At 43.1% G+C, this 21118-nt stretch overlaps 1 protein-coding gene across 1 annotated transcript; it reads left to right on the top strand.

The window, feature by feature from the left end:
• Positions 1 to 1759: 1759 nt before the first annotated feature.
• On the top strand, positions 1760 to 19942 carry nyap2b (neuronal tyrosine-phosphorylated phosphoinositide-3-kinase adaptor 2b). Its single transcript, XM_074688832.1, has 6 exons — positions 1760 to 1938; positions 7231 to 7562; positions 11012 to 12082; positions 15423 to 16658; positions 16769 to 16872; positions 17590 to 19942. The coding sequence occupies exons 1-6, from the start codon at positions 1760 to 1762 to the stop codon at positions 17881 to 17883; spliced, it is 3216 nt and encodes a 1071-aa protein (XP_074544933.1). The 3' UTR covers positions 17884 to 19942.
• The last annotated feature ends 1176 nt before the right edge of the window (positions 19943 to 21118 follow it).

Raw genomic sequence — 21118 nt, forward strand, 5'->3', positions numbered from 1 at the left:
GTGCCTTCCTACTGCTGCACCCTTAACACATCCAACTGATGCACCTCGTTCTTGTCAGAAACCGAGATTCACCTCCTTTGTGCTGCTTCCGATCTCACTTTGCCTGTCCGCGAGCGATAAGACCTGATAATCAGGGGAGCAAAGTCTCTACACCACTACACACCAGGAATCAGTGCCCTAGTTTGAACTCTCCTCCAAGATGGCGTTTCTGTTGGCTTTTATCAGCCCTCGCCTCATCCCCACAAAACCTCAGCAAAGGCATGCTGAGAGCATGTCGCAGGGAGTGGAACCAGCGGATAAACCCATTGACCCATGCCCTACGCTGGAATTATTGATAGACAGACTTCAAATTAGAGGGATGCTGAGGATGGCCAGACAATGGTCAGTCTCACGGTTGGCCCTGGAATCTCCATCTGGCAAGCCCCCCTTCCCCCTCCCCTCACCCATTCGATGCCCTTGCCACACACACATACACACACAAACATACATACAGTTATCACAAGCCCCCTCCCCCTCCCCACGCACACTCACACTCAGTGCGTCTCACACACGTAAACAAGCATGAGTCTTAGGCTGATCTGAAAACATTGACCTACATAAAAGCGTGCACTGTCTTCTTCTCTTCCACCACTGGCCTCTCCAAATTCACGTTTGGCTGCTACACATGTTCATACCACATGCCACGGATTGCACATGCTGTCAGGCAGTTGCATGCTGTATTTGCATGCACGCTGAACGGCATCATTAGCAGCCCCATGCCGGGTGTTGGTCTTGAGTGGCTGCAAACGCTGCTGTTTAAAAAAAGAGTCCCACATACGAGGAGTGAATCATTGTGTTATTGCACCAGCGATGATGTGTCTTTGAAGAGGCTTTTCCTCACAGATACGTCCACACTCTTTTTTTCACGGCCGTGGCGCTGTCAGTAATCGTCTTTTAACCGAATCAAAAGGCGGCAAGGAATCAGTGAAGAGGAGTTTATTTTTAGCCCTTAAACACAAGATTGATCCTGATACCCGCATATGCAAAACCACGCATCAGTCTAGTGAGATTGGCTCATTTAATCCTTGTGGCTGGTTCCTGGAGTTCTATATTTTCACATCCACGCCTTGCATATTACAACTGCAGAAGATGAAAGCGTTTTTGTTTTTCTATGTGTTTCATTCAGACACTTTCGCAGTTAAAGCCGATCATTTCAGCCAGAAAATGTGCAAACACAACTGAGAAAATGAGCAGCCTCTGCTTATCCACAGCCAATAAGAAACAAACACTGAAAGATATTAGATACTGTAATCAGATAGAGAGACCTTTGAAGGTGTTGTGTTTACACGTCTTTTCTATATGTGTGTTTGTGTATATATTCATGCATAACACATATATAGAAAGATGTTGCAATCCTTCAGGGGGAGTATTTGCTCTTGCATGATGCAACTCTGTGTGAATTTACATGGAGCACGAACAAACAGCAATAGGGAAGCAATGCAAAAAGCAACATTACACATATTCACTTCTGTTATTTTATCAATGTGCTGATGCAATCTGCACCAGTTCTTCTCACCAAGGCTGACCTTGAAAAATGAAGGTTGAGAGAATGAATACAGACATAACAGTGAGCTTGTTTTGCATCCACATACCGCTCATTCACAATTCCCTGGTAGTATACTTTCCAGTTGTATTTTGAGCCTCTTTCGTTGTGTTTCATGTCATTTTTTAACATTTTCCCCTCCTCTCTTCGTCAGAATGCTGTGGAAACACTTGAAGAATGATGAGCTCTCAGGAGGAGGAAACTCTCCGTTTTTTCCAGTATGTTGAGGAGAATGGGCTGAGAGCCTACAACGGCCTGGTAGCTCAGAACCTGGACCACGCCAGGAATGAGAGAAACAGAGCGTACCTGCAGGAGAAAAACGACAAGAAGAGAAAACAGGAGGAAGCCATAAGGAGGTAGGAAGATGAGAGAGGGGTTCACGAGTAAAAATAAGAGTTTCATTAAGTTTTCCGATAAGAGAAAAAAAACCTGCATTCATAATCCTGTAAACCTCACAGGATATTTGATAACCTCACAAGTCTGCTCCAGCTCACCAATGGGCTCCTGCTCTCTACATAATTGAAGAATTGGGACAAGTGGCCAGAGGGTCCCTTTGGTGATGGCAGCTTGCCATATTTTTGGGGTTGCCAGTGTGGACTGGTGCACCCCATGATCTAGTGAGGATAATTAATTTTTCACTTTTAGACTTATTTAGGACTTGTCCTTGGATTGAGGTCATAGCTGCTCCATTTTTAAGATGGAGAGCATTCAGAAAATGAAGATGAAAAAGGGAATGGTCTGTGATAGAAAGTGTGCTGGGATGTAAGGTTGGGTTGAGAGACTTTCGGTCATGCTGTTGTCTGTGCTGTTGTGACTCATGTTTTCCAATCATCCTGGTGTTTTAGAGAAAAATCTCAAACTGTGCTCCAGTTTGTGTTATCGCCAGGGCGTGACTTTATTTGTAGATGTTTCTTTACTTCTTGTGCGCAAAAGAAATGCTTCACACGGCTCTTGTTTTGCATGACACAACGGGCAAGCAGTTAAAGCAATGCCAGTGCACAGCAACACCACTGTGGGGCATCCCAAAACTCGAGCGAATAGGAGGCACGTGCTCACAACGTGACCGGCACGTGGATACGGCGTGCTTGTGTTGTGGGGTAGAACAGCGAGCAATGAGTCACAGAGTATTTGGGATGGTTACGGGACACTTGCAAGGGGATATGTTTGTGTGATGCAGTTGGACGCCTGTGCAGATTTGTTTCCCGAAAGGACCGAGCATTAGAACGCAGAGTATAAGGCAACTCTTAGAAAGCATTTAAAAATTGGATTTTTTCTTCTCTTTTTCCCCTTTTGTTTTATTTTTTGTGTCTTTTTTGTCACTTTAGTAAATACCTTTTTGAGTTGAGTGTACGCCATAAATCTGACACAATACCTGTTTCTGTACTGTTGATATTGAACAGTATAATTTGTGAATGTCTTGGATTCATGACTTATTTAGAACTGGCACTATTTTGCATATCTATAAATATAGAAACGTGATTTTTTTTTTAATTAGAGTATTTCTCCAGACATTTCATCTATACATCGCATTTCCATTGACTTTTAAATTTCAAATATTATCAAGGTGGCAAATTTAATTTGTAAAGTAGGAGTGAAATGCTTTTTTTCAACCTCAAAAATCAAACAGTCACTCCACTCCAGTCTGCTAAACAAACGCCAGTTAGCAGCTGTAAGCCTCATGGGAAATGCTGTCCAATGTTGTCATTGGATCTGAAATCCTTTATGTTTGGTCAGTCTGTCTGACATGGCACAAAGTATTTAAGCAGCTGTTGGGAGTTTTAAATGTGCATCAGATGATTATATTGATGTGGTTTTGGAGGCTGAGCATCTATGTGTGACCAGATGGAGTTCTTCTAAACTGATTTACTGAGAACCCCGTCACATTTCTGTCAAAGGGTCATGTGACAAAAAGAACGTCACCACACAATGAATCAATGCTGAAAACATTTTGTGAACTTACTTAGTTTCAGTTTTGTGATCAAAGCTGACTCAGGATTCAACTTAGTACCATGAGAAAGACAGCTGAGTGAAGGTTTGAAATCTTCAACATCCATCCTGGATGCTCTTTTATCACTTGCCAGTTAAATCTCCCTGCTGCCGTTGTGGTCATCAGTTGGATGCAGTCCCATTCAGATACTTGGAAGTTGGGACGGGGCGATGCCGGAGGAAGTGACATCGACTGTCCTGCCATCCTCCCACTGTCTTTCAGCTGTTGCTAAAGCTAAAATATTAATACACAGTCACTAGAGAAGGAGTCTAAAAAATAACTGGATTTTTCATGAGGGCCTATAAGTAGGTCAGTGAGACGACCCATTTTTACAGTAACTGAGAGTGAGAGGGAGTGTGAGGTTTCATGCCTGCATTTGCGTGTGCACAAGCATGTTGCTTGTGTACATGTGCGTGCACGGACATAACCACTGGAAGATCTAATTTATTAGTGTATGAGGAAGAGGAGGAAAGAACAAATGGCTTGTGTGATTGTGTTAGAGTGAAAGGGCTTGTTAGAGCAAATGTGTTTAAGAGAGGAAGAAAGGAGGAAAAAAAACCTGTTAGTGAGAGATTAAGTGTGAGCTCAGTTGCAGGAGATGTGTTCTGCCTGGTGACAGCTGGAACAGCCATAGGCCAATCAGATCAGCACGTTAGGTTTGAGTGAGGCGGGCCTTCCTGCCTGCTGCTATCTCACTCTGAGACTCTTTTTATTGTGTTTAAGAAGAAGTCACTCAGTCATACACACGCACACACGCAAACACACAGACAGATGGCCACAAATTTACTTAGACATGCAAATGTATGTAAACACAGGCACGCACACACATGCACACACACACAGAGCACAAACAGAAGGATTAAACACATTCACATTTTCTTATATTCAAATATGCTTGCAAATACCAAACGGCTGCTCTCTCAGTGCAAACACGCCTGCATTCACAGACAGTTTTTTTCCACAGTCTCGTGTCTCCTCAAAGCATCCTTCAGTGTTTTGATTTTTCCTCTGTTTCTTTTTTTTTTTTTTTTTCTTCTGTTGCCCGGTGTCACAGTGAGAGAACCAGAACTGCCCGACAACAAGTCAGCTCCAACCCGTCCAAGTGCACCTGTGGTCTGTCCTCTAGCCAATCACTGGGCAAATATCCTATAAATAATCCAGTCACCACTACTCCAGTCACACCAACCCTCCCACTCACACACACACACACACACACACACACACACACACACACCAACAACTCATGTACATGGCGGCAGACTTCCACACAGTCACAGCAGATGCACATTGAAAACATATGAGAGGGACAGAAAATAAACACTGTGTTGGTGACACCTGTAGCTGAATGCCAGAGGATGGAGATTTTCTACAGACATTTTATCTTGAACTTGGCTGATTAGATTATTAATGCATTTATAAAAGAATAATAAAAAAATAAATTTTTTCCCATCTGACATCAAAACAACATTCATCACATTGTGCTCTACAGGTTGCTGTAAGCACTTTCCAGTCATGTGTCCAGTCCTCTTAAAACCAACCGTGTTGTGGTTATAATACCTGTAAGAGGTGCACGTGTGCTTTATTATTGTTGTGTGGCAGCAGCTGGTTCTGTGTCTGGTTTCTATGGGTACCCTGTTGCTAGGCAAAGTTAAGCCCCTGACCAATAAACCCACCCTACCAAGCACCTTCTGTTCAGCAGCTGGCTTGGAGGGAGACAGTCAGCAAAGTCTCACACAAATAAATGTATATTGACACACACACATGTATGCATGCCATTGAACACATCAGATTGATAGGGTTACCGCAGATCCTTAAAAAGTCTTTAAAGGCTTTGAATTCATTCAATTCATCTAAAATCAAGGCCTTAGATGGCCTTAAAATTTCTGAAATTAATCTTTAAAAGCCTTAAAAATGTCAACACATGTTAGTATGATTGTAAATAGTCCCAAATCTAAAAAAAAGTGCTAACATTTTTTTTTTAAAGTTTCCCCAATGGAAAAACTGAAATCCTATCAAGTGTTTTTGTCTTATTTTCTGTAGAAAATGTCTTTTTAGACTTAATATGAGCCACATTCACATGACCAGTTCAGAAATATGTCTTATTTCAAGTTATTAAAAAACAAAAATTAGGTCTGAATTGCTTGAAACAAGTACAAAAAACTGCGAATGGAACAAGAGAAAAGTTACTTGTATTAGGACGTTATTCTAGTTTTTCAAGCAAATTTTACTTGTTGCACTGGCTGATTTGTTTTTCTTGTTACAAGCAATTCAGACTAGTGCTGCACGATTTGGGGAAAAGGTGCGATTTGCGATTAGGTGGAGAATATTGCGATTGTGCTTGCGATTTAATAAAAAAAGTTGTGTCATGATGAGTCTACAGACTTGCTTGGTTATCATGGAGAAAAATCTGAATTGCATATGCTGACATTGCGATTGCGATTGCGATATCCTCATTTGCGATTACGTAATTGCATGTGCTGACATTGCGATTGCGATTGCGATAATCGTGCAGCCCTAATTCAGACCTCATTTTTGTCTTTAAATAACTTAAAACAAGATTTTTTTCTGGACTGATTAGTGGAATGTGGCTTATATCAAGTATAGCAAGACAATTTTTACTTAAAATACAACAAAAACACTTTATAAGATGTCAGTCTTTTGCAGTGCCGAGTGACTCTCATGGTATAATCACTCAATCACGATAGCAGAGCCAACAAACATTGATGTGTTTGCAGCTGGGACTCTATTAATTGTCCCTAACCCAATATAATTGATGTGGTATTTTTTCCATTTGGGTTTATTGTGCAGTTGGTCTTAAATTTAATTTAATCTAAATGTAATTAAAAAGTCTTGAATTGCACTCGCCTTGAGCTGTAAGAACCCTGGATTGGGGTTAGACATGCAGATTCATCCTGTTGCATGCCAACTCAAAATCTCAGACTATAATCTTAATTTTGACTTTTTCATATGAAAAAAGGAGCTCCAGCGCAAAAGGGTCTCAACATTTGAACTCAACCCTTTGTGCAATTTTTCCAAATGCAGATCTCAAGTGCTATCATCCCAGCTGTCTTTGTGTACATGCACGTGTGTATGGCACACAGCCCTAATTTCCCCCCACTGCCACAAAAACACTCAGACATCATTAACACTCCATTCAGGCCAATCATCCATTCATAGGGATTGATTGTGCACAGGCAGTGGAGGGCATCCATGGTGTCATTATGTGCATGGTTGTGTGTGTGGTAATGGTTGTGTCAGGGGTTAAACTCAAATCAATGCGTTGCCCTCACAGAGGCCCATTTCAGTGGCACTGACATGTCTGTTGTTGCTAACTTTGTGCTGTCATAGTTTGAACTATGAGCGCAATGTTGGCAGCACATATGTACAAATGCCATACACGTTAGCACATACACACAAACATGCTCACACAAACATCCACGATGACCCTAAAGGTCGGGGTGTCGTGTGTGGTATTTTTACCGTCTTCTGACAGAAGGACGTTCAATCCCTTCCTCTATTTCGAGCTGAGCAATGCAAACTTATATTTCACAATGTTTGGATTTTCCTCCTGTGTGAGATGTTTGTGTCATTCATATCCACAAAGCATTTCCTGCTCCCCTGACCCTGTCTCTGCCCTATTCTTCTCTTCCTTTATTTTTAGGACAGGGGAGGACATTGCAACCGAAGGCAAGCACTTACGAATGGGCTCCATTACCATGCCAGACCCCCAGGAACGCATGCCCATGCCCCACCCTCATGCCCTCGCCTGTGGGCAGGGCTTCTCTGTCCGATCCCAGTCCCTCCACTCCGTCGGTGGTGGGAACACTGGAGGTGGAGGAGGAGGAGGAGGAGGGGATGAGGAGGTGGGGAGCCCGACCTCTAGGAAACAGCCCCCACCCAAGCCCAGGAGGGACCCGGCCACCAAGCTGAGCATGTCGTCTGAGGCGGTGGATCACAGTCCCATGTCCACCTGCCGAGGGGAGAGATGTGATGGTGAGTGGTGGTGGCACTTCACACCAAACTGCTGGGCTATATATAGCTGCTCTCTGCAGTGACCTCCTCCACAGTGCTCCTCTGACAACGATGTGACATCTCGCTATTTGCTGCATTCCTCACACTTAGCAACATACTGGATGAAAAAAATGAAGAACGACTTTAGTGCCAGTCTGCAGTCCAGTAGACTCTACACAAACAAAAAATGTTTGACTGACAGTGGACCAATGTAGGGTATATAATAGAATAATAAAGTACATAAAGAGGAAAAGTGGTTCTCAAATGGGGGTATACGAGTGCACTTCAGGGTGTACGCAAGATTCAAAAATGTATATTAAAAAAAAAGCAAACAAGCAAAATTCCTTCAACACCATTTACTCAGTCAACGTTTGAATCCAGTATAAGATTAAGTACTTAAACTGAATTTTATATCCAGTAGATGCTAATTGTACAAAACTGCTTGAGCTTATTAGGGGTACTTGGGATGAAAAAAAAAACATTCTATAGGGGGGTACATCACTAGGGATGGGTATTGAATTAGGTACTTTAATAGGTAACGACTAGGTACCAATTCTGTCAGAAGTACCAAGTACCGATTCATTGAAAATCAAGAGGCACCATGTTAAGGTACCTAAATACATCGTTGTGACTGTGAGGGAGTGGAATAGTAAGCAACTTTCCATGCTGAACTTGAACACAGCATTGCAAGGTTATATGTTGTAGAAAAAATATGTTAAATTGAAAATTTTGGACATTCTATTATTGAACAAATCGATAATTTTTTACCACAAAAACACAAAAAAGTACCAAAAACTGGTACCGTTGAGTACCGGTACTGATTGGCGGATACCAGGCATCAGTGCTGTATTGTTTCAAATGTGAAAGGTACCCATACCTATACATCACTAAAAAAAGTTTGAGAACCACTGAACTAGTGAATTGTTTCTGCCAAAGAGAGAATTGAAGAACAAATGTAATTTTCATTTTAGATGTCCTTTTTTAATCAAGGTAAATATTTGGATTGTTTTTGTTTCCTTATTTTAATTTTACAGAGAAAGTTTGATTATATAAGTTTCTGAATCCTCTATTTACATGTTGTGCTAAGACTAAAAATATCACAATCATAATGATTGAGATGATTAAGATCACTGGGCAGGCTGCAGGATCTTGACATGTCAACCGTCAGAGCTACACACAAAGAGTGCATACATGCTTTGACAGCTAATATTTCTACAAGGCACATTAACAATGAAGACCAAACGTTTCCTGCCAGTTAAAACTGGCAAGGCCAGAAGTGAAAGATGGCTTGATGGAGATCTAGTGGAGGAACCCTGCAGCATTTTGTCTGAATAAATAAACAGAAAATAAACACAATATGTCTGTTTGGCCCTTGATGAAAAACATGGCATAAATAAAGTGAATCAACTCAGTGGATGATGAGCTTAATGAATAAAGAGAGGGCCAGGGGAGCTGAGGCAATGTTCCCTACAAAGAGACAGATTCAGTGTTGTAGAAAAGCAGAATGCACACGATCCGCAGCGTGGTGCATAGAGAAAGGCTGAGACGCATTGAAAAATTAACCTGACATGCAGAGTATGATCAGAGCTTGTTTAGCAGGTGGCTGTGAGAGCATGAAGAATTCACAGGTGTCAGGAAGCTCTGACTCCATTTCAGTCAGGATGCTTCGCTGCCGACGTGATGTTTAGGGAGTCGCCCTGCCCGCCGTAGATTGGTGGGGATCTCTCTGTGTGCACACAGATCTTCCTGGGCACCACGGCAACCATCCCACAGAAACAAGACCCCCTGCAGCCTAGCCAATCACAGAATCACTGAGCAGCTCCAGCCAATGAGGCTGGAGAGATGCTGGAGTCTGAGGCCTCGGAGCCAATCAGAGCCAGAGTGTGGGGGTGTCCCTTTCTGAGGGGAGGGTTGCGTGCTCTGTGGCTGGCGCTGTAGCGGGAAGGGGAGGAGCTTGTTCGAGTAGAATTCATTCAGGAGGAGCGATTGACCTAGATTCGTTTTCCCCAGGAGGAGAGGGAGGGGGAGGGGGTTGCGGGTAAACACATCCGCTACAGGGGGGAGGGGGAGAAGAGGGAGCAATAGAGAGGGAAGGAGAAGGAGTAAGACATATTTGGAGGGATGAAATCATCAACGACTCTGCAACAGATCTCAGGATCCACCACACAGACCTGTTGGTACAAAAACATGTTTGGTTTTTGGTTTTAAAGGTATAGTTACACATCTGTATGCACAAAAACAGGTATGCACATGCTTGCATGAAAAGGGACAAGGAGTATTAGAATATTAGTGTCCTCATCAGGCTAATTAAACACATTCAAACCACATGTAGTGGAACCAAATCTTCCATTAACACCTTATTAATTAGTCATAATGAGGAGGAAATGTGGAAACAGAGGGTGTTTTTCATCTGTACTTTAAATTACCTTCATCAAATACTGCAAAGCCTAATCAACTTTGTTAAGTCTTGGACAGTCAGGTGGTCTTTTTTTAACACCAAATTTCTTACACAGATTCTACAAAAAAAAAAAAAAAAAAAAAATGCAAGACAGAGAGTGACAAGCTTGATGTGTATTAGCTGTCAACATGGCTGTCTTGATTCCCCCCTGTGGATGTGCAGGCATGTGCTTTGCCGGTATACATGAGTTCGTGCACGTAGCAATGTTGGTGAGTCATACAGTTACGGGAAGTATGCGTGTGTAGGGGCCATCTGGCATCTCAATTATTTAAGGTGTAAAATCTGCAGTTTGAGGATTTCAGACATGGTCCGGCTCTTCACTTCACTTATCCCCCCTTTTGCCGGATAAGGGGACACTCCTTCCCAAACATCACGCAGTCTGACCTAGAAATCCACACAACCCTGTGAGTAACCAGCATTAGGACCGTGCTGTAGAGCAGAATCTACGCAAACGTGAACGTAGTAGCATAGCCTCACTGCACCACATCTAAGCAGATTCACACTGCAATGCTACGTCATCACTACCAGATAGAAGCTCCACAGTGTGTGTGTGTGTGTGACCCAGATACTATACTCACATACTACACCACTGCCTTATATGTGACCTAGAAACATGCATATGCCGTAACTATTCCCACATATCTGAGTCAAGATATCGCTCGCAACTATACACAATGACCTAAATCTGACCCGTCATTCTGCAGAGGGCTTTATGTGAATGATAAATGCTTCACTTAAACAGATTGGTCCACTTTGGTACTGTGTCCTGCTTTAAACAGTGGAGTAGCTACAGAGGAGAATTGGCACACCAGTTTTTTTGTTTAATACAGCAAAAAAAAAAAAGATCCTGTTTCACAAACAGCATACAGCATGATGAATGTGAAAACAGGTGTTACCATCGTTTCATCATGTATTCAATGAGCTTTTCTTCAATGGACACATGATCTAACCTTCTTTTTCTGTTTTTTACCAGCTCAAGGATGCAGTGAGGACTGCAGGAGGGTGCCCCCACCCAAACCTAAAAGAAACCCCAACACACAACTGAGCGTTTCCTTTGATGAGTCCTACATCAAAAGCCACGGAGGCGGAGGTGTATGTCCCAAACCTCTCCACCACGTCACGTCGCCCTGCGAGCGCAACACCTCGCCTCCACAGAGCGACGAGAGCCCCACAGACGACTGTGAGGATGAGCCTGTCTACATAGAGATGGGCGGGATTGACGTGGGAGTGCGTGAACCCCTTAAGAGCGAGGACGAGGAGCCGGGGGAGTCTGTGTATGAGGAGATGAAGTACCCAGTTCTGGATGATATGGAGTACCGCACTGACCCCATAGGGTGTCGCTCTGCATGCCCCACCCCGGCACCCTATGACCCTGAGCCTCTCAGCCGCTGCTCCACACCTCGAAACATTCCCCTCTGTGACATTCCTGCACCGTTTCCTAATCTACTCACCCACCGGCCTCCTCTGCTGGTGTTCCCCCCGGCGCCCGCTCAGTGCTCGCCAAACTCAGACGAGTCACCTCTCACGCCTCTTGATGTAGCCAAACTGCCCATGCTGGAGAACCAATCCTACAGCAAATCCCCCACATCCTCCACCGAGCCGCCCTCCTCTGCACACATCCGCAGGGAGCTCACTGCCACCCCGACCCTCACTGTATCTGGCCGCTCCTCTGCGCCTCCTCTTCCCTGTACTCTCTACAAATCCTCCTCTTCTTCCTCTTACCAGCGTAGCCACTCGGCTTGCCCGTCCCCGGTCAGCATGGGCCGCTGTCTCACCCCTCTCAGCCTCATGCGCACGCCTCCCTTTGATGCTCCCATGCCGTTTCCTGGAGGCCTGCCACGCAGCGCCTCTGCTACCCCTCACGGAAAAGGCTCGCCGCCTCAAGACGGCGTGGGTCGACTCCACGGCTCTATGCAGAATGTGTCATCAGGGCGATCAAGGACACCCACCAGCCCGCTGGATGAACTTACCAACCTGTTCACGACGGGCAGGAACATGTTAAAGAAAAACTCCAGTGGAAGGAAGTCGAAGGAGCCTGGAGAGAGTGAGTCACTCCACAGTTTTGTCTTATCAAACAAATACTACTCATCACATCCGTCTGTCTCGATTCCTCGAGTTTGCAGACAGTTTATTACTGCATGTCTTTTTTTGGAAAATATGAAGGCACAGATTCTAATTTTTGATTTAATGAGAAAGCAACCTTACTGACACCAGGGAAGATTAAAAAGTCTTAGAAAATTAATCCTCAAAACAAGTGTAACATCCCAGACAGTCTTTGGACAGCACGGCCAGTCACAGTCTGAAAGCTTTGGCTGGATTTGTTACGAAACAAACACAAATTAATGGTCCTCAGTGATGGTGCAGTTTATCCCTTTTTAGTATCACCAGGTTTTTAAACCTGCTAAATTAGGAGGCTGTGCAGAGTCAGCGCCACTTTCACAGAAACCATGAATGGTGTTTGTGCCACTCTCTGAGACCTTCCATTTATTTAATCTAGACCCAGCGAGCCAAGTCTGATACAGATCCTATGATTTAATCTGAGGGGATTAGAGACTAAAGCGGACAGCAGGTCCCTCAAACCTACTCATGGCATTAGGCCTTCAGGCGGCATTACTTTTTAAATATGTAAACACGGTGTGTAAACACAGATAGCCATGCCACACTCCAGACTCTGCCAATATAAATGCAGCTGTGGGTGAAGGTGCACAAGTCAAAAACACCAACATACATGCTCAATTTATCATGCAGTTTCACATGTTATTTCTAATGCTAACTGCTTAACAGCAAGAAAAAAAAGTTCTGCACTCATGCATAGCGCAAGCATTATTTTTGTGCAACAATACCTACGTTAAAGCCTCATGTTGATGTCTAATGTAATGCCAATGAATAAAAGATGGCTGAGTGCAGGCATCAAACCATAAATGTTACATAAATGCATGAGGTCTGTGTAGTTTATGCAGAGGTATATCATGCTTGTTTTTAAATGGGTCACTGATAAATTAATAGTGAAGTGAGTTTTAACTTAGACAGTTATTTTCATCCTTCAAGTGGTAAAATGTGTAAGAATCTTAAAAAAGTTGAACAGAAATTCCAAATGAAAGGCTCCAAATGTAGCGAAACACTCTCAGCCTAATTGAATATAACTCACACATTAAAGAAGAGTTTAAAAGAGTCCACACATTCATCCTTACTTGACGCTCTTAGCAACTACATCATAGCAACAGTGGAAGGAGCAGAAATCCCTGTTTCTTATTTGCAGCTTCCCTCCCCATGAGTAATGCAGCCAATCAGAGCTCAGGGCACGCCGGTTTACAGCGGAGCGGTGAGCTCCTGATGGGGAACAGCTTCTGCTCTGAACTCAAATCTGCACCTGATCAGAGGATTTCAGACTCTCCTTTTCTGTCCAATCAGCACATATTCTACTCATGTTAGGGCCAATCAGGGAGCAGCGTTTGCTGTGCAGATAGAGGAAGCTGAGACGTGTGATTTCTTGCTGTTTTGATTTATACATTCCAGTTGGTGTATGTATGGAAAAATCAGTGCACACTTGCCTTGAGAGTTTTTTGCATTTTCTTGCATATATAAGTGAAATTACTCGCCTGCTGTAAGCAACGGTTAGATTATCAAAGGTTGCATTCAGGTACCAGGAAATCCTAGTGATGTCTTACCAATAAGCCACTTGAGAGCATTTTGTTCTCTAGCCCCATATGGCTTGTAAACAGTTTGCATATGCTTGCTATACATCAACGCTGGGCTCTTTTGATTTAACACCTGTGTATACCACAGGCACCACATGGGGCTATAGAAGTGACAGGTTGTGTGTTTTGCTCTGTGGCTGGCTACAAGCACACAGGGTGTGAAGAACACACTAACCTAACACGATGTATGGGGGGGGGTTAATTTTTTTCTCTCTGCCTTTGTAACACAATGGAGGCAGCAACAGCTAGTCTGACCCACTTACCAACTGGTTAATCACCACACTGCCTATCAAGCACACATACATGCACACAAACACTAGAAATATATGTATGATGCATGGCGGAGATGACCAGGGATGTGTGTGCATTGTACTGTATGTCAAAGAGCATATAAAACCCTATATAGGATGAAGTGTATGGGAATCAGTCATGCACACATATTTCTATCAGTGTGGTGATGATCCATAATGTCTATATTAAGCCTTGATTCAGTGACATACATACTGCTCCTTATTATTGAGCTCCGTGCATGATGGCTGGAATATTAGTTGCCTGTGTACTACAGAATACTATAGCTGTGCACTAACCAAAAAAAAACAAGTAATTCACAGATATGCCGGATCATATTTTTTGTAAATTTTCAGTACGTCAGCGTCGTTATTTCACAGCACTCATCAAAAACAGATTTTTAATGTTAAAGAAAACAAGCTTCTTTTGGATTAAAAGTTGAATTTATTGACCTAAAACACATGAAACAGCTGATGATACTGAGTGCTGTTGTAATTTTTCACAATGAAAACTCCCCATTCTCAGACGTCAGCCCACATATTGACTCATCTGACTGCAGTCGCTTGCTGCAGCTTTCTCTGAGGGTAGTGGGTGACACCTAGAGGATATGTGGTGGTACTGCAAACACGAAGCAGAAAAACAACCTTTTACTCACAGCTTTTTTTTTCTCTCTCTCATAAAATGTTTCAAACATTTACCCCCACCAAGGAGGTTATGTTTTTGGGAGAGTTTGTCTGTGAACAACATAACTCAAAAAGTAACAAACAGATCTTAATTAAATTTTTAGGAAATGTTCAAAATGGGATAAGGAAGAAGTGGTCAAATTTTGGAGGTGATCCGGATCACCGTCTGGATCCAGGATTTTTTTTAAGTATTCTTTATCATTGTGAGATAGGACCATTTTCACCATATGTGTATATAACCCCACCATAAATAGTCGGATTGCCTTGCAAAACAAAACAAGACAAGGTCACCATAATTTCTGACAGATGTAAAAGTACAATCCAGATCCTGGCAATATTCTGGATACTAAGATCCAAAATATGAAATATGCACTGGGTCATTATAATTTTCAACACTGTCAGGTAACAAATTATCGGAGAAACCTCCAACTAACACCAAATCGTAGCAGACAGTCTGCTGAAAGGTAGTATAACATTAAAGTAGGACTTAAGTGATGGTTACAATCACAATACGCTTGGCGGAGGTCTGTGGTCTCTGGGGCTTTTCTAGTTCAATATTTCACCAACTTTAATGTCATATATGATGTTACACTGTTTTACTGTCTTGATTGTTTTTAATAGCTGCAGTTTCATAATAGCTAACGTCTTTATGCGTGAACTATAGTATCATTGTTTTGGTGTTGTGACCTGAATATTTTTTTCTGTTTTTCAACAGCTGAGTCCAAAAGCAAGTCTCACAGTGAATCCAAGCGTGAAGGCAAAGAGCGCCACGGTCACAGTAAGGAATCAAAGCGAGACTCCAAGGAGCGCCACAGCAAAGAGTACTCTCACCGCAGAGACAAAGACAAAGACAGGGACAAAGACAAGGACAGAGGCAGCAGCAACGTGGAGCAACTGCCCCACAGGCGCAACAGCAAAGACCGTACTTGTAGCGGTGTAGATGCACCACCTGTTCGCAGGGACAGCAGGGACCAGGGTTGCAGCAGCGTAGAACCCATTCCGTTAATACGAAGAGACTCTAAGGACAGAGGGATCAGCAACGGTGACTTGATGCCGAGGAGAGACAGCAAAGATCGGAATGGGGGGCAGGGGATGGAGCCGTTGCTGAGACAGGACAGCAAAGAAAGAGAGAGACTGCTAGATCAGCCGCCTGAGCTGTTACCAAGACAGGACAGCAAGGAGAGAGTGAGGAATGGGTTAGATAGTAGACATGAGAGCCGAGAGAGACTGCTGGATCAGCCGCCTGAGCTCCTACCCCGACAGGATAGCAAGGAGAGAGCCAGAAACGGTGTGGACTCAAAGCACGAAAGCAGAGACAGGCCCCCTGAGCTTTTACCTCGACAAGACAGCAAAGACAGAGCTAGAACTGGAGCAGAGTACAGGCATGACAACAAAGACCAACGTCCTGATTTGTTGCCCAGACAGGACAGCAAAGAGAGAGTGAGGAATGATTTAGAGCACAGACATGAAGGAAGGATAGACCAGCCACCTGAGATCCTCCCCCGGCAAGAAAGTTCAAGAAGCAGCAACAGCAAGGACAGGATTATCTCTGAATCAAAGCATGATGGGAGAGACCGGAGCTGCCACAATGGAGCGGATCCCGCTCCTCCTCCCTTACCTAGGCAGGACAGTAAAGAGCTGAGCAGAACAGGCCTGGAGGTGAGACGGGACAGCAAAGACAAAAGTCTGAATGGCTCTGAGGTGCATCAGTACGATGCAAAGATCACAAAGAGCCCATCTGCCATGGAGTACAGGAGTGAGGGCAAAGAACGCGGATACAGATCAGACGGCACACCCAGGAGGGATCACAGAGTGAACTACAGCGTTGACCAATCAAAAGCACAAGAGAGAAATGGCAGCACAACGTCAGGCCAGCACTCATCCTCGACCACACCGACTCACCACAGGAGATCATCTGGTAGCCCACCGACGACAACAGGAACAGGAAATGGTGAGGGTTTAAACTTCAGATTCATAGGATACTGTAGTCCTGATGAAATGACTCGTGAAGATGTGACTTAAGTTGTTGCATTAAATATGTTTTTGATTTTCTTTTTTTAGATGTGAAAGCAGCTCCGAAGTATGCACGCTCACCTTCTATGCCTGCTAACCCCTCACCAATGGGGACTCCACAAAGGAGAGCAGCAGAGTCTCATCAGAGTCAGGTTAGTGGAACTGAACATTGTTTGTGCACTTTTATTTTTATCCTGCTTCAGGCCCCATTAGAATATTTTTAGTCTGTGTCTTATTGGGAGGGGTCCAGGTTATGAATCCATTTACTGCTATATATCATGAATCTTTTATTGAAACAGTTGAGGAAATGAAAATGGTTGAGATCAATACACCAAACTGAGAAGCCCACCAGTTTATGATGTGCTATTGAAGATGTGACTTGTGTACTATTTCGGTTTTTCAATGTAACATTTAAAACACAGTATAAACGGAAGTGTCTGCCTAATGGAACTTTGAAGGCAACTTTTATTTTAAATTCTTTTACTTCATTTCCTGACATCACTTCCTTCCAACAGTGGAGTAGTGGCGCCTCGTTGGGCTCATTTAAAACATGAGATGTCATAATTTTATGAGACCCAATCAAGCTTTTGGTTTAAATTAGATAGATGATACTTAAAGCTGACCAATTTTTTGGGCAACTGATCACTGATCATGATTTACACTGTTGACTGAAGCAGATAAGCAGAGTTTGGAAGTTATGAACTCACAACCAAATAAGATTTATCTTTCAACCTAAATGAATTCAAACATCCCAAATGATTAAGTGTTTTAGAGAAGCTCCGATAAGCTAGCTCTGAGTTCTTTAAAGGGAGCGCCAACATTTTTTAAGTCTGGCTGTATTCACTTACTCTAACGTCTTTTGCACTCAGATGCCCCAGATGCCGTGGATCTGTGGAGACACCACCATGCTGGAGCAGATTGAGAGGAAGCGCACCCTCTGTAAGGAAATCCGCTCCAGACAACACCCACACCTGCAGAGATATTTGGAAAGGCCTCCTCCTCCTCCTCCGGACAGAAACGAGGATAGGCACCAGGAGCGAAGCCAGTGCAAGCAGGAAAGTGCATCAGTCCTCCCGGGCTGGGGGAAAAGCAGCGGGACCAAAAAAATCCGTCCTCCCCCTTACCCTACACAGAAAACTGTGTTCTGGGACACGGCCATCTAACAACACACTCACACCTCCCTGCCACACAACCCCTGGATACCCTCTCCCTCTTTCCTCCTGGTTTATGCTGATGCTTCCCTGAAACATCAGGGGTGTCAGGACAGCCAGTGAGAGCACCAAGGAGATGATACTCGCTGATGTCAATGGACAATGGTGGATACCATAGCAATATTTCTGCTCGTTCAGGTTGTCACGTTTTCTTATCATCACCGGTGATATTTGATATTTTTCTATTTCCTGTGATTTGATTCTTGTAATATAATTAGTAGAATAGATATTTGATGATAGATATTTTCTAAATGAGATGGGGACTAAAAAGCAGCTTAAATGATGTATAGTAGATGTAGATGCGATTTAACGTTTGTTTTTGTTATTTTTATTTGGCTCATTTTACATTCGAAGGCTTAATCTATCAATACTTGTACTGTAGTAGCATAATTTTCTTATGCCCAACTCTTTTTTTCTTGTGCCGAAAATAAGCACTGAAAATGAATGGACTACTCAATTCTGTCTATATATACTTTACAATTTTCACTGATGTATTGTAAGTTGAGGAGTTAACGTCAACGTGCTTTAGATTCCAGTGCCCTCCATGCCTGGTCCAGTATGTTCAACAATGTACAACAGTGGTCCTAGAACAGAGACAGGAAACTTTGTGTGGTTTGTATATTACAGTTCGAAGCTGTGTAGTCACTACGTCAAAGCCTTTTGAAGCGGTTGAGTCGTTTTCTATAGGAAAAACCTGTTGGCTGGCATGTTGTGGAGGAAAGTGTGTAATGTTTCTGCTGTAATCTAAGATACACTATGAGGGTGGGTTGGGGAGGTAGTAAATTAGAACATACATTATTAACAGTATAATTTCCAAAACCAGCCAAAGCCTGTTAAAGCGAGATAAGGGTGTGGTTGCACTTTGGACGGTTGGTTATTTGAAATGGGTCGGTGGCAATAGCTGGAGAGTTCCAGCGCCTTTACTTTGCCATGCACACTGAGAGCACCACGACACGGTGTAAATACTTGATGCCAACGACCAGCCCGTACAATCAACACCTGAGCTTTTAGAACATTTCTTGATTTAACTGCAGATTATAATAGCCATATGCACTTGCTTAAGAATTAACTCTCAAGATTATGCTTATATATATATTTTTGAAAATGTTAAAGGTAGCTGTGCCATGTAAGTTTTAATTTATTGGCTAGAGGACGTAAAAGCCTCAAGAGGCCGGCTGTGTGTGACACGCAGTCGTCTATGATTGGTTGTCTTGGACAATATTCACAATTTAATTGGCTGGCAACCATTTTTGAGATCAAAGGACCTATAACATGGCAACAGCTCTACCCAGTCAAGCAGACAGGGGTTGCACAAGGGCCTACAAATCTTTGAGGCTTTGTAAAAAGAAAAAGAAATGCACTACCCATCATGTTCCATTACATTCAGTCAGGCAGATTCAATACATGTCCCTCTCCCCCCCTGCTCTCTCCCTCTACCTCAACCTCTGACTTACATCATCCAATTTGGTTCTCGTTAGCACAGTAAAATGCAATGTTGACATTGCCAAAACAGTCCGGGTTGGACAAGTGAGCCAACTCTCAGAGTGGAATGCAAGTGCAGTAACCCTTCTCTGCTGAGAATCAACTGTGTTGTTACCTGTATGAGCCTGTGTGTGTGCGTGTGTGTGTGTGCGTGCCTGTGCGTGTGTATGTGTGTGTGTGAGGGAGAGAGCTGTGTGTGTTTGTGTGTGCCAAGCTACACTGTATGCAAGTTGAATCTTTAAAAATGATTGTTTTAAGACATTCACTTTGCCCTCTCCATGCTATATGGAGGGTAAAGGTTGGAAATGTAATAATGATGATGTACAATCTCTTTGTGTGTATAAACGTGCACTGTGAAAAGGTAGAGAGAGCACCGCACTGTCAGAGTCCTCTGTCTTATTGCACTGAGTGTTCTCTTGTTTTTGCGTAAGAAAAAAGAAAAGGAAAACATGTTGAGGAAAAAAAAAGTACTGTATTCTGATTGTCACTTGGGTTCTGTTGAGAGAAATAAATAAATATGAACTTGAAACCCGCTACGGAAAATTGACTTCTGTTGAAATTATTCAGTTTTCCCCAAGCAGCATCCAACGGTCTACACATATGAAGCCTGTGCACAAGTGCTAAAGAATACAGTTCTTCAAAAGTCCTTTTGAGGCATGCTGCAGTAACCACAAACACACACGCACCAAACAAAAAAAGGTGATTTTTTACAGCAAAAATAATCATGTCTTGTTCAAAAACCCATGATAAATTCTCCATGGTGAGTTTCTTTTCACTCACTATTTTCAAAGTTATTTAAGAATTAAAGGGGTTGTGAGGAGTTTGAAAGTGGTCTTGAAAAAGTCTCCCTTCTAGATATATGCCTGATTGTAATCTACACTTAAAAATGAGATGATCAGCACCAATAAAGGTTATTTCGATGTGCTACTTTATAGCTTCTCCACCAACACCACCCCTGCTGACGAAGTTTAGAAGAGAGACAAGACATCTGTGTTTTTCTCTGCTGAAAACGATTTCTGTGACTAATTTTGTAGTGATGGTGGAGACTGGAGCCAAACTGTAAGACAGAAAAAGGAAATAAGAGCAGAAGAAAGATAAACAGGAGAGAGATACTGCTGGAGCAAAAGGCTAACACAGGGACTAAACAGTTTGTGATAATATTTATTCCAACCCACAGTCAGCAGTTATTCTGCAGTGGTCTGTTCAAACTTTAGAGTCTATCAATAAAATAAAGAGTGAGGTTACGTTAGCTCTGCTTGGTAGATGACTGGCAGGACAGAACCAGGTTTTACTAACATTACACATTAACGACACGTCTCACAGCACCAGGCTGTCAGTAGCGCTCCGTATGGACAGCTACTTAACTACTGTACGAACCGACGGTTTGCTTGTTGACACATTAGCCTACAGATACGTCGTAGCACCGGGCTGCTAGTAGCGCTACATTTAGCCGGCTACTGACGTGCGTTATAAACTTGTGTTTGCTTGTTGTCATATTTCAAACAACAGTGCTACATTACTGTTCTGATAAATACCTTACCTCCTCGTGTTGTATCCAGTAAAAAGTTGACTTGAACAAAGAAAATTTGTTCCAAAACAAACACACGCCTGGTTAAAAGCCACATCTTTACAACAGTGTGTGGCAAGGCAGTCGCATTAAAACTCAAAGCATCTGTAACATTTTAGGCAAAGGGCCCACTCCTTT

The sequence above is a fragment of the Halichoeres trimaculatus genome, unplaced genomic scaffold, assembly GCF_033239565.1.
Source record: "Halichoeres trimaculatus isolate MK-OKI-2021-1 unplaced genomic scaffold, fHalTri1.1 fHalTri1_scaffold_15, whole genome shotgun sequence".
Taxonomy (NCBI): Eukaryota; Metazoa; Chordata; class Actinopteri; order Labriformes; family Labridae; genus Halichoeres; species Halichoeres trimaculatus.

What these genes read in the sequence shown, in the direction of transcription:
- nyap2b (XM_074688832.1), top strand. Translation starts at nt 1,760, where the DNA reads ATGATGAGCTCTCAGGAGGAGGAAACTCTCCGTTTTTTCCAGTATGTT. An exon ending in GTCGAAGGAGCCTGGAGAGA is followed by an intron (nt 12,083 to 15,422) that starts GTGAGTCACTCC and finishes GTTTTTCAACAG; the next exon opens with CTGAGTCCAAAAGCAAGTCT. An exon ending in CAGAGTCTCATCAGAGTCAG is followed by an intron (nt 16,873 to 17,589) that starts GTTAGTGGAACT and finishes TTTTGCACTCAG; the next exon opens with ATGCCCCAGATGCCGTGGAT.